Source organism: Mytilus galloprovincialis, chromosome 2, assembly GCF_965363235.1.
Source record: "Mytilus galloprovincialis chromosome 2, xbMytGall1.hap1.1, whole genome shotgun sequence".
NCBI lineage: Eukaryota > Metazoa > Mollusca > Bivalvia > Mytilida > Mytilidae > Mytilus > Mytilus galloprovincialis.
Window position 1 is genome coordinate 37,347,447 of NC_134839.1, and position 15,626 is coordinate 37,363,072.

The 15,626-nt window shown below is 32.3% G+C and overlaps 1 protein-coding gene across 1 annotated transcript in view; it reads right to left on the reverse strand.

The window, feature by feature from the left end:
- LOC143063528 (uncharacterized) overlaps positions 1-15,626 on the reverse strand; it is a 62,359-nt gene that overhangs the window by 19,710 nt on the left and 27,023 nt on the right. Inside the window, exon 4 of the mRNA XM_076235728.1 lies at positions 5,135-5,308. Coding sequence (XP_076091843.1) covers positions 5,135-5,308 — 174 coding nt within the window. The remainder of the gene's footprint in view (positions 1-5,134; positions 5,309-15,626) is intronic.

Sequence of the window (15,626 nt, forward strand, 5' to 3'; positions counted from 1 at the left end):
ATATTATCTACAAAGATTCTTGAAATTACATTTAGTGGTTTCAGAGGAGATGCGATAACAAACGGTTGCAACAGTTTAACTAGTCATAAGTTCTAACTTCAAAGGGGAATAATTTCTAGAATAAATTGAAGAATAATTTACTGTTGAACTGCACATCTACGTAGTAAGTCCTTATTATCTACAAAGTGATATGATATTTTGTTGAGTGGATTCTACATGTTGACTTCTGTTCCCCTTTTTTTACACTTTTACTTCAAGTCTGTTTGTTTTTGTTAACATGGTCACATGGTTGTCTAAATAATGAAGTTTTATGTAACTGTCATACAAGTAAGATGTTAAGCTAGGTATGAAAACATGATTAATTCACCATTTTCTAAATAAGAAAATGTCTGTACCAAGTCAGGAATATGAACGTTGTTTTCAATTCGTTTGATGTGTTTGTGCTTTTGATTTTGCCATTTAGGGACTTTCCAATTAGAATTTTCCTTGGAGTTCGATATTTTTGTTATTTAACTTTTTCAGATGAGTTGCGATGAAAAACTGTTTTTGTAGTAGATCTATGCATGAACTCTTAGTTCAAATGGGCTTAACTCATAATATAAAAAAGTTGAATCGTGATAATTTACATAGTATGTATAATAAAATACTGTTGTTCGGTTTCAGAGGATTTGTGAAGACAAAAACAGGACTGGCGGACTGACAAGCCGGGTCAAAACATTGTACCCAACGGAAGAAATTTTTATACATTTATCTTTTTTTAATCGTATATACGATTTAATACGAATTATTAAAACGTTTGAATTTTGATAGAAACCAAAGCATATGTCGTTTGAATTAGATTTTTCCGTTACATAAAAACATAAACTTGCCCATATGTTTTTTCACGTTCAGTTTCCTCCATTTAGTTGTTATCAGATCGGTTTTATGTTTTTTTTATCATTGGAATTCAAATAGCATATACATTATTTAATTAGAATTTTATTTTAGTTTATAGCTAATTAGTTACATATTCATCAAAATTCGACATGATAATGAGGAAAAGAGTGTCATTTATCCTAAATCGGCTTTGCTATTTGCAACAGATTTTTTTCGTTTAATATATTCCTATAAAATGAAACTTCTAAAGGCCGAAAAACTTCTTAATTCTATAAAATAAAAATAATGTTATGGGCAACAGAAGTTTTCTTTTTATTCCCATAAAATAAAAGAGAAAATGTTCGGATATCTATAAAATATGGTAAACGAAAAAGTATAACGAAAATCGAAATTCAAAAATGGAAATCCCACAAAACATGACGAAATCAAACGTTACACTATGTCAATCAACGGAACGAATGAAAACAATTCCTGACTTGGTATTTTTTTTTATAACTTTTATCGTTTTTAAGAAAATAGCAAAAAAAACTGGAAAATGTTTGAAAGTTGTCATTTCATGGCCGACTGTTGATTTCTGTCATGTTCAGATAGCTGCAGATCGTGTCTTGCTGATCATTCTGGCTGTTTAAAAATTATCTCCATTAACTTTAGTTTTTGTCAAAAATTCAAAAGGATATCGTTTCTAATGCAATAACTCATATAAAAAGTTTACAACCGATTTTAGGTTTTTAAGTTGTTTTAGTAGAATTTGACTACCCGATCATTGTTGTTGTCAAAGTGTATCTCTTATTTTAGATTTATCTACTGCGGTATATTAAATTCTGTTCCGTTGTGTTCGGAGTTCAGTATTTTTATAATTTTACTTTTTTTTTTTAGACAAATCGCTTATAATCAATATAGACCTGTAAGCAAAACATCTGAACAGTACTGAAACAACCATGAAAAAAATATTTAACTCCAAACCAAGGCTTAACGTTTTTAGGTTTATACTATCAAGATGATGTTAGAACAAAATTGCCGTTTAAGACCAAGTTTCATTTACTATTGGATGGAGCGCATGCATTATGTACAGAATTGTTTATCGTACTTTTTACCAAATTTACAAAATAAAATCGGTAAATATTTGTCATATGAAAAGTAGACACGTACTTCAATTAAGTCTAAGCAAATGCGTGTTCTATCTAGATAGCATCTGACTGTTCTTTTTCTTTGTTCCGCCTAATATTTAACCTTTTTTTTAAACGGCGTTTAAGCACGCTATTCTGTTTCTAAGACATAAGGCGACCAAAATCTCTTTCAGTGCTCAAGGCGACTTAATTTCAACTTTATAGTTGTATTAACAGAAGAAACTCACCAATGGAGGCCATGATTGAACTTATACCACCTAAGATCGATGTATCTTCTTCAATTTTCTTTTTCTTAGCCCCTGTAATCTGATCACTTTCATCATCGGAGTGACGTCTTTTGGACCTTGATTTCTTAGGTTTGGAGGCCATGTCGAATAATTTACACACACAAGTTTATACTATGCAGCAAATTAACCTTAGTTTCCTTTACAATTGTCTACTAGTATTTGGACGGGTTACTTTTCATTTGTTTGACACATTATAAAACAGGGTATAATCCTCATTAACCATTTACTCCGATTACGTTACAGTGATACTGTAAATGTGACACTGTGAATTCTACCATTTATGAAGATTTTTCTTTTATGGCACATAATCAAATACGTAAATATTTGCACACCTAATATGTGTGTCGGGTTAATAGTTACATTATTTAAATATGGTGGAATAATAAAAGTTCATCTATTAATATACACATTTAACCATGCTAAATAGGAAACCGGAAATCTTAATAAAGTAAGCACTTGAACACACGAAGATGTACATAATATTATTTTTTGTAAACTAGTATGTGTATACGTTTGAATTTTATTTTATTTCTCTTCAAAACAATAGTTTTTTTTTCATATTTAAGCATAAGGCTGAAAACAGAAGATGACTCTCAGCGTTCCTGTAAGCTTAATGTTAATCTAGAAATACATACATGAATGCATGAAAATAGCGTTTTACTTCGATTAACAGAAATTTCAAAGAACAATCGAGTTTATCTCTAACAATAATTGTTTTTAATTATGTTTAGATGATGCAAAGGTCATATTTGATCAGTTTATAACTTAATTTGTAGGGGGAAAAGGCAATAATGAAAAATCTATTTTGCAACGTCTCATTTTCAAAATATACATGCAGTTGTTAATGTGAAAGATAAAAAAAAGTTTCTATGCTAGTGATACTTAAAAAGGTACTGAGATTTCAAAGCATGGAAATGAAATTAAATCAAACCGAAATGACGAAAGGTTACAAGTAAGCAATCAGAGAACATCAGTCGAAGAAAACCGACGAAAAGACAAACATTAAAAGAAAATCACATCTCTTAAAACACGAATGCCAACAAAAACCTGTGGTCGACTAAAAAGAGAAATACTAAGCATCAAGAAGAACACCTTAAATAAAGGCAACGCTGTTCGAAAGTCACAAATCTATTGAAAGAACACAAATCCGGGTTACAAACTAAAACTGAGGTAAACACATCAACTATAAGAGAAGAACAACGAAACAACTGAAACATTGAAGTGCAAAAAAAAAAGAAAGAAAGTTTACATCTTTTAGTCAACTGTGCCAAGATTGTTACCTTGAACGATATCATATGACCGAGTCGTCAATCTTTGGAAACTTCTTTGCCATTGCCTGGGACTATTAATATTCCCATCCATTGCGCACTTATTGATAAAATTACTTTCTTTTGAAAAAGACTCATAAAAAAAAACAATATGAGTTACAAAGAATGTATTTGATTCGGTGCGATAACTACTATTGACTTTATGATATGCTAGCGCTGCAAGATTTTTAGAGGTAAGGTTAACATGAGTGACTATATATATTCAAAAAAAGTGTTCCATAGGGTAGTATAGGAAGACATATTATTTCTTTTTTATCCTCTTTTTAAATTTTGCTTTGTACCTTGGGACCAAATATTTACATATCAAAATAACACTTTCTAAAATTACCAAATAATTCCAGTGAAAACTTATTTTAAGTATTATCTAAGATTGGTCATGACTTTTAGAAGAGGGAAATCAGATCATACTGTAAGACAGGAATTAGTACCTGATATTAACATTTTTTATTTCCAGTTTCCTTATGATCAAAATGTCTTGACATACAAATAATTTGAGAGGGACAACATAAACGAGTGCAATTAATAAGTCAGTGAGATAACTAAAAGCTTGTCTTCTCAGTCTATATATGACTTATAAAAAATCAAAACGCAATTAAATCAGATTAAAATATATATGTATGTGAGAGTTTATACAGTTTAAAAATATATTTAACAAATTAACTTGGTTGACCAATACAATGGTCAATGATTACTTACGAGAGACATACTCTCGTGTTCATAGATCTTAAGATATAGGAACAATCATCAGATCTGCAAATTTACCACCTATTTTAAAATTTCAACAAAGTTAGGAATGGCATTGCGGATGTGTGTCCTAAATTGTACCAAGGAACGTTTACAATGTCGACGCATATGTTTTGCTCTGTTAGGAGTTATTGCAATTTCCTTAATTATCTTTCTTGATTTGTATATTTATATGGATTAACGAGATATGAACACCGGTACACTACTATTGACTCTTATTTTCATACATTGTGTTTGAAGACACATTTTCAAATTCAACATGTTTCCGTGATATTTTGCTTTGAAGGAAATCTTTTAAAATTTTTTAACAAAATGGACTTTGATGTAAAATACGCCACTGTCATACAAGTGAGAGGTTTAGCTAGCTTTAAAACCAGGTTTAATACAACATTTTATACACAGGAAAATGCCTGTACCAAGTCAGGAATATGGCCGTTGTCCATTCGTTTGATGTTTTTTAGCTTTTGAGTTTGCCATTTGATTAGGGACTTTCCGTTTTTGATTTTCCTAGGAGTTCAGTATTTTTGTGATTTACTTTATACATTGTTAAATTCCGGGTATTGCTTAGTCAATAAATTTTTCGATGAACACTCTGAAATGGCATATATCCATGTACATTTTGAGCAATGGTTCCTTTTATAGAAGCCAATAAATCTTTGAAATGTTTCTTTCGAACGGACTGATCGACGGACGCAGTAGTTAACGAATTCGATCGCTTACTAGAACTGCTCTACCTTTGACAATGCAGGAAAATATGTATATCTATATGTACCTGTTTGTTCATATTTTGATGTGTCCGAGGGTGGAAGAACATTAGTTGAGTAAGCCCCAGGTCTGTTTCCAGCAGGTCTGTAGTTTGTAACAACCACCACCTTCCCATCGTTCGTCCTTGCTCTCCCTACTCCAACTTCTCTGGACTCCTTCCATACAACCTGACTGAAATGTCCTAGCAATATACAGATAAAATCTTAAACTGGCTTAGCAATAAAACCTAATTCGATGTGCATTTGTATTAGCAAAATACATCAGGACTTAACCCTTTATAAAATTGACAACGGTAAAGCTAACAAAAAAAAAGATACAACCCATGCACTAAGATGTAGGGTGTAAATAGGCTTTTACAATTTGTTTTCGTACCCATGTAAAACCGAAACAAGAACTGCGTTATAGAAGGACCAATCTGCAGTATTTTTTTCAAAACGTTAATAATGCATGTATATGTTATGCAAGTGATATTTCATCATTCATGTCGTCGAATGCTTATCAAATTGTTTTGTTATATTTCAATTTGTATAACTAGGAAACTTCTAAATAGATCTATAACATCTGTACAAAGGGAAATAACGTATTTTAATAAAGTATTTTAAATGAAATCCATTACAAGGTCTATAAAGTAACAAAAACATTGTATACTAAGACAAATGTATCGAATTATGTAATGTATGAACAAACACAAATAAAAACATCATTGATTTTTAAAAACAACTTTGTAATTTGCTGTTTTTCAAATGATCTTTTTTTAAATTTTATGTTGACTTTACTTTGACTTGTCAAATATATTATATAAACATAATATGGTATGATATAAATAGTAATACATTTGAATCGATATTTTTAGTTTGCTATAAATACAAAACGATTGTTTGACTGGTAAATCACACCTGATAAGTACCGATTATCGTCCATTATTCATAGTTCATTATTCATTAATCAATAATGAATAATGAAATAGTTCACTATTCATTATTCAATATTAAAAAATGAATAATGAATAATGAAATAGTTTATGTTTCATTATTCAAATTAAATATAAAAAAAAATGACTGTTGACACTAAAGCTATATTTTGATTCGCAATGACCATAAGAGGGTTTACGGAGGACCTAAATGCCACAACATGCGTAAAAATGAGGAAATATAAAAAAGAAGATGTGGTATGATTGCCAATGAAACAACTATCCACAAAGGACCAAAATGACACAGACATTAACAACTATATGTCACCGTACGGCCTTCAACAATGAGCAAAGCCCATACCGCATAGTCAGCTATAAAAGGCCCCAATAAGACAATGTAAAAAAATTCAAACAAGAAACCTAACGACCTTATTTATGTAAAAAATGAACGAAAAACAAATATGTAGCACATAAACAACATAAACAAACTACAACCACTAAATTACAGGCTCCTGACTTGGGACAGACACATACATAAATAATGTGGCGGGGTTAAACATGTTAGCAAATTTTGAATAATGAAATGGATATTTTGAATAATGGAATAGACTGACAGGACCCTTCAGCCTCTTATTACAGATATATATTATACATCGATCGAAAGCTTATTAAGAGAAGAAAAAAAGTTATATAGTCAATATGTTCCGCAACGCATATTAGAGGAGTAACGAATGACTTAAATATCGAAATACGCCTGAACATTGAGAAATAGCCAATTTTGAATAATGAAATGGATATTTTGAATAATGGAATAGACTGACAGGACCCTTCAGCCCGTAATTTCAGATATATATTTTACCTCGATCGAAAGCTTATTAAGAGAGGAACAAAGGGTATACAGTCAATATGTTCCGCAACGGAAATTACAGGAGTAACGAAGGACTTAAATATCGAATTACGCGTGAACATTGAGAAATAGCCAATTTTGAATAATGAAATGGATATTTTGAATAATGGAAAGGACTGGCAGGACCCTTCAGTCCCTAACTACAGATATATATTATACATCAATCGAAAGCTTATTGAGAGAGGGACAAAATGTATATAGTCAGTATGTTCTGCTACGCATATTACAGGAGTAACGAAGGACTTACATATCGAAATACGCCTGAACATTGAGAAATAGCCAATTTTGAATAATGAAATGGATATTTTGAATAATGGAATGGACTGCGGCGACCCTTTAGACCCTAATTATAGATAAACCTTATACCTCATTCGAAAGCTGATTACAAGAGGAACAAAATGTATATAGTCAATATGTTCCGCAACGAATATTAGAAGACCTAAATGCCAAAATACGCGTGAAAATTAAGAAATAGCCAATTTTGAATGAAATGGATATTTTGAATAATGGAATGGACTGCTGTGACCCTTTGGCCCCAAATTATAGATAAACCTTATACCTCATTCGAAAGCTGATTACAAGAGGAACAAAATGTATATAGTCAATATGTTCCGCAACGAATATTAGAAGGCCTAAATGCCAAAATACGCATGAAAATTAAGAAATAGCCAATTTTGAATAATGAAATGGATATTTTGTATAATGGAAAGGACTGCGGCGACCCTTTAGCCCCTAATTATAGATAAACCTTATACGTCATTCGAAAGCTGATTACAAGAGGAACAAAATGTATATAGTCAATATGTTCCGCAACGAATATTAGAAGACCTAAATGCCAAAATACGCGTGAAAATTAAGAAATAGCCAATTTTGAATAATGAAATGGATATTTTGAATAATGGAATGGCCTGCAGCGACCCTTTAGCCTCTAATTATAGATAAACCTTATACCTCATTCGAAAGCTGATTACAAGAGGAACAAAATGTATATAGTCAATATATTCCGCAACGAATATTAGAAGACTTAAATGCCAAAATACGCGTGAAAATTAAGAAATAGCCAATTTTGAATAATGAAATGGATATTTTGAATAATGGAATGGACTGCGGCGACCCTTTAGCCCCTAATTATAGATAAACCTTATGCCTCATTCGAAAGCTGATTACAAGAGGAACAAAATGTATATAGTCAATATGTTCCACAACGAATATTAGAAGACCTAAATGCCAAAATACGCGTGAAAATTAAGAAATAGCCAATTTTGAATAATGAAATGGATATTTTGAACAATGGAATGGACTGTGGCGACCCTTTAGCCCCTAATTATAGATAAACCTTATGCCTCATTCGAAAGCTGATTGCAAGAGGAACAAAATGTATATAGTCAATATGTTCTGCAACGAATATTAGAAGACCTAAATGTCAAAATACGCGTGAAAATTAAGAAATAGCATATTTTGAATAATGAAATGGATATTTTGAATAATGGAATGGACTGCTGCGACCCTTTAGCCCTTCATTATAGATAAACCTTATACCTCATTCGAAAGCTGATTACAAGAGGAACAAAATGTAGATAGTCAATATGTTCCGCAACGAATATTAGAAGGCCTAAATGCCAAAATACGCATGAAAATTAAGAAATAGCCAATTTTGAATAATGAAATGGATATTTTGAATAATGGAATGGACTGCGGCGACCCTTAAGCCCCTAATTATAGATAAACCTTATACCTCATTCGAAAGCTGATTACAAGAGGAACAAAATGTATATTGTCAATATGTTCTGCAATGAATATTAGAAGACCTAAATGCCAAAATACGCGTGAAAATGAAGAAATAACCAATTTTGAATAATGAAATGGATATTTTGAAAAATGGAATGGACTGCTGCGACCCTTTAGCCCTTAATTATAGATAAACTTGATACCTCATTCGAAAGCTGATTAAAAAAGGAACAAAATGTAGATAGTCAATATGTTCCGCAACGAATATTAGAAGGCCTAAATGCCAAAATACGCGTGAAAATTAAGAAATAGCGAATTTTGAATAATGAAAAGAATATTTTGAATAATGGAATGGACTGCTGCGACCCTTTAGCCCCTAATGATAGATAAACCTTATACCTCATGCTAAAGCTGATTACAAGAGGAACACAATTTATATAGTCAATATGTTCTGCAACGAATATTAGAAGGCCTAAATGCCAAAATACGCGTGAAAATGAAGAAATAGCTTCTTTTTAATAATGAAATGGATATTTTGAATAATGGAATGGACTGCGGCGACCCTTTAGCCCCTAATTATAGATAAACCTTATACCTCATTCGAAAACTGATTACAAGAGGAACAAAATGTATATAGTCAATATGTTCCGCAACGAATATTAGAAGACCCAAATGCCAAAATACGCGTGAAAATTAAGAAATAGCCAATTTTGAATAGTGAAATGGATATTTTGAATAATGGAATGGACTGCGGCGAACCTTTAGCCCCTAATTATAGATAAACCTTATACCTCATTCGAAAGCTGATTACAAGAGGAACAACATGAATATAGTCAATATGTTCCGCAACGAATATTAGAAGACCTAAAAGCCAAAATACGCGTGAAAATTAAGAAATAGCCAATTTTGAATAATGAAATGGATATTTTGAATAATGGAATGGACTGCGGCGACCCTTTAGCACCTAATTATAGATAAACCTTATACCTCATTCGAAAGCTGATTACAAGAGGAACAAAATGTATATAGTCAATATGTTCCGCAACGAATATTAGAAGACTTAAATGCCAAAATACGCGTGAAAATTAAGAAATAACCAATTTTGAATAATGAAATGGATATTTTGAATAATGGAATGGACTGCGGCGACCCTTTAGCCCCTAATTATAGATAAACCTTATGCCTCATTCGAAAGCTGATTACAAGAGGAACAAAATGTATATAGTCAATATGTTCCGCAACGAATATTAGAAGACCTAAATGCCAAAATACGCGTGAAAATTAAGAAATAGCCAATTTTGAATAATGAAATGGATATTTTGAATAATGGAATGGACTGCTGCGACCCTTTAGACCCTAATTATAGATAAACCTTATACCTCATTCGAAAGCTGGTTACAAGAGGAACAAAATGTATATAGTCAATATGTTCCGCAACGATTATTAGAAGACCTAAATGCCAAAATACGCGTGAAAATTAAGAAATAGCCAATTTTGAATAATGAAATGGATATTTTGAATAATGGAATGGACTGCTGCGACCCTTTAGACCCTAATTATAGATAAACCTTATACCTCATTCGAAAGCTGGTTACAAGAGGAACAAAATGTATATAGTCAATATGTTCCGCAACGATTATTAGAAGACCTAAATGCCAAAATACGCGTGAAAATTAAGAAATAGCCAATTTTGAATAATGAAATGGATATTTTGAATAATGGAATGGACTGCTGCGACCCCTTGGCCCCTAATTATAGATAAACCTTATACCACATTCGAAAGCTGATTACAAGAGGAACAAAATGTATATAGTCAATATGTTCCGCAACGAATATTAGAAGGCCTAAATGCCAAAATACGCATGAAAATTAAGAAATAGCCAATTTTTAATAATGAAATGGATATTTTGAATAATGGAATGGACTGCGGCGACCCTTTAGCCCCTAATTATAGATAAACCTTATACCTCATTCGAAAACTGATTACAAAAGGAACAAAATGTATATAGTCAATATGTTCCGCAACGAATATTAGACGACCCAAATGCCAAAATACGCGTGAAAATTAAGAAATAGCCAATTTTGAATAGTGAAATGGATATTTTGAATAATGGAATGGACTGCGGCGACCCTTTAGCCCCTAATTATAGATAAACCTTATACCTCATTCGAAAGCTGATTACAAGAGGAACAACATGAATATAATCAATATGTTCCGCAACGAATATTAGAAGACCTAAATGCCAAAATACGCGTGAAAATTAAGAAATAGCCAATTTTGAATAATGAAATGGATATTTTGAATAATGGAATGGCCTGCGGCGACCCTTTAGCCCCTAATTATAGATAAACCTTATACCTCATTCGAAAGCTGATTACAAGAGGAACAAAATGTATATAGTCAATATGTTCCGCAACGAATATTAGAAGACTTAAATGCCAAAATACGCGTGAAAATTAAGAAATAGCCAAGTTTGAATAATGAAATGGATATTTTGAATAATGGAATGGACTGCGGCGACCCTTTAGCCCCTAATTATAGATAAACCTTATGCCTCATTCGAAAGCTGATTACAAGAGGAACAAAATGTTTATAGTCAATATGTTCTGCAACGAATATTAGAAGACCTAAATGCCAAAATACGCGTGAAAATTAAGAAATAGCCAATTTTGAATAATGAAATGGATATTTTGAATAATGGAATGGACTGCTGCGACCCTTTAGCCCCTAATTATAGATAAACCTTATACCTCATTCGAAAGCTGATTACAAGAGGAACAAAATGTAGATAGTCAATATGTTCCGCAACGATTATTAGAAGACCTAAATGCCAAAATACGCGTGAAAATTAAGAAATAGCCAATTTTGAATAATGAAATGGATATTTTGAATAATGGATTGGACTGCTGCGACCCTTTGGTCCCTAATTATAGATAAACCTTATACCTCATTCGAAAGCTGATTACAAGAGGAACAAAATGTATATAGTCAATATGTTCCACAACGAATATTAGAAGGCCTAAATGCCAAAATACGCATGAAAATTAAGAAATAGCCAATTTTTAATAATGAAATGGATATTTTGAATAATGGAATGGACTGCGGCGACCCTTTAGCCCCTAATTATAGATAAACCTTATACCTCATTCGAAAACTGATTACAAGAGGAACAAAATGTATATAGTCAATATGTTCCGCAACGAATATTAGAAGACCCAAATGCCAAAATACGCGTGAAAATTAAGAAATAGCCAATTTTTAATAATGAAATGGATATTTTGAATAATGGAATGGACTGCAGCGACCCTTTAGCCCCTAATTATAGATAAACCTTATACCTCATTCGAAAACTGATTACAAGAGGAACAAAATGTATATAGTCAATATTTTCCGCAACGAATATTAGAAGACCCAAATGCCAAAATACGCTTGAAAATTAAGAAATAGCCAATTTTGAATAGTGAAATGGATATTTTGAATAATGGAATGGACTGCGGCGACCCTTTAGCCCCTAATTATAGATAAACCTTATACCTCATTCGAAAGCTGATTACAAGAGGAACAACATGAATATAGTCAATATGTTCCGCAACGAATATTAGAAGACCTAAATGCCAAAATACGCCTGAAAATTAAGAAATAGCCAATTTTGAATAATGAAATGGATATTTTGAATAATGGAATGGCCTGCGGCGACCCTTTAGCCCCTAATTATAGATAAACCTTATACCTCATTCGAAAGCTGATTACAAGAGGAACAAAATGTATATAGTCAATATGTTCCGCAACGAATATTAGAAGACTTAAATGCCAAAATACGCGTGAAATTTAAGAAATAGCCAATTTTGAATAATGAAATGGATATTTTGAATAATGGAATGGACTGCGGCGACCCTTTAGTCCCTAATTATAGATAAACCTTATGCCTCATTCGAAAGCTGATTACAAGAGGAACAAAATGTTTATAGTCAATATGTTCTGCAACGAATATTAGAAGACCTAAATGCCAAAATACGCGTGAAAATTAAGAAATAGCCAATTTTGAATAATGAAATGGATATTTTGAATAATGGAATGGACTGCTGCGACCCTTTAGCCCCTAATTATAGATAAACCTTATACCTCATTCGAAAGCTGATTACAAGAGGAACAAAATGTAGATAGTCAATATGTTCCGCAACGATTATTAGAAGACCTAAATGCCAAAATACGCGTGAAAATTAAGAAATAGCCAATTTTGAATAATGAAATGGATATTTTGAATAATGGATTGGACTGCTGCGACCCTTTGGTCCCTAATTATAGATAAACCTTATACCTCATTCGAAAGCTGATTACAAGAGGAACAAAATGTATATAGTCAATATGTTCCGCAACGAATATTAGAAGGCCTAAATGCCAAAATACGCATGAAAATTAAGAAATAGCCAATTTTTAATAATGAAATGGATATTTTGAATAATGGAATGGACTGCGGCGACCCTTTAGCCCCTAATTATAGATAAACCTTATACCTCATTCGAAAACTGATTACAAGAGGAACAAAATGTATATAGTCAATATGTTCCGCAACGAATATTAGAAGACCCAAATGCCAAAATACGCGTGAAAATTAAGAAATAGCCAATTTTGAATAATGAAATGGATATTTTGAATAATGGAATGGACTGCGGCGACCCTTTAGCCCCTAATTATAGATAAACCTTATACCTCATTCGAAAGCTGATTACAAGAGGAATAACATGAATATAGTGAATATGTTCCGCAACGAATATTAGAAGACCTAAAAGCCAAAATACGCGTGAAAATTAAGAAATAGCCAATTTGGAATAATGAAATGGATATTTTGAATAATGGAATGCCCTGCGGCGACCCTTTAGCCCCTAATTATAGATAAACCTTATACCTCATTCGAAAGCTGATTACAAGAGGAACAAAATGTATATAGTCAATATGTTCCGCAACGAATATTAGAAGACTTAAATGCCAAAATACGCGTGAAAATTAAGAAATAGCCAATTTTGAATAATGAAATGGATATTTTGAATAATGGAATGGACTGCGGCGATCCTTTAGCCCCTAATTATAGATAAACCTTATGCCTCATTCGAAAGCTGATTACAAGAAGAACAAAATGTATATAGTCAATATGTTCCGCAACGAATATTAGAAGACCTAAATGCCAAAATACGCGTGAAAATTAAGAAATAGCCAATTTTGAATAATGAAATGGATATTTTGAATAATGGAATGGACTGCTGCGACCCTTTAGACTCTAATTATAGATAAACATTCTACCTCATTCGAATGCTGGTTACAAGAGGAACAAAATGTATATAGTCAATATGTTCCGCAACGATTATTAGAAGACCTAAATGCCAAAATACGCGTGAAAATTAAGAAATAGCCAATTTTGAATAATGAAATGGATATTTTGAATAATGGAATGGACTGCTGCGACCCTTTGGCCCCTAATTATAGATAAACCTTATGCCTCATTCGAAAGCTGATTACAAGAGGAACAAAATGTATATAGTCAATATGTTCCGCAACGAATATTAGAAGGCCTAAATGCCAAAATACGCATGAAAATTAAGAAATAGCCAATTTTTAATAATGAAATGGATATTTTGAATAATGGAATGGACTGCAGCGACCCTTTAGCCCCTAATTATAGATAAACCTTATACCTCATTCGAAAACTGATTACAAGAGGAACAAAATGTATATAGTCAATATTTTCCGCAACGAATATTAGAAGACCCAAATGCCAAAATACGCTTGAAAATTAAGAAATAGCCAATTTTGAATAGTGAAATGGATATTTTGAATAATGGAATGGACTGCGGCGACCCTTTAGCCCCTAATTATAGATAAACCTTATACCTCATTCGAAAGCTGATTACAAGAGGAACAACATGAATATAGTCAATATGTTCCGCAACGAATATTAGAAGACCTAAATGCCAAAATACGCGTGAAAATTAAGAAATAGCCAATTTTGAATAATGAAATGGATATTTTGAATAATGGAATGGACTGCGGCGACCCTTTAGCCCCTAATTATAGATAAACCTGATACCTCATTCGAAAGCTGATTACAAGAGGAACAAAATGTAGATAGTCAATATGTTCCGCAACGAATATTAGTAGGCCTAAATGCCAAAATACGCGTGAAAACTAAGAAATAGCCAATTTTGAATAATGAAATGGATATTTTGAATAATGGACCCGACTGCGGCGACCCTTTAGCCCCTAATTATAGATAAACCTTATACCTCATTTGAAAGCTGATTACAAGAGGAACAAAATGTATGTAGTCAATATGTTCTGCAACGATTATTAGAAGACCTAAATGCCAAAATACGCGTAAAAATTAAGAAATAGCCAATTTTGAATAATGAAATGGATATTTTGAATAATGGAATGGACTGCTGCGACCCTTTAGCCCCTAATTATAGATAAACCTTTTACCTCATTCGAAAGCTGATTACAAGAGGAACAAAATGTATATTGTCAATATGTTCTGCAATGAATATTAGAAGACCTAAATGCCAAAATACGCGTGAAAATGAAGAAATAGCCAATTTTGAATAATAAAATGGATATTTTGAATAATGGAATGGACTGCTGCGACCCTTTAGCCCCTAATTATAGATAAACATTATACCTCATTCGAAAGCTGATTACAAGAGGATCAAAATGTATATAGTCAATATGTTCCGCAACGAATATTAGAAGACCTAAATGCCGAAATACGCGTGAAAATTAAGAAATAGCCAATTTTGGATAATGAAATGGATATTTTGAATAATGGAATGGACTGCTGCGACCCTTTAGCCCTTAATTATAGATAAACCTTAAACCTCATTCGAAAGCTGATTACAAGAGGAGCAAAATGTTTATAGTCAATATGTTCTGCAACGAATATTAGAAGACCTAAATGCCAAAAT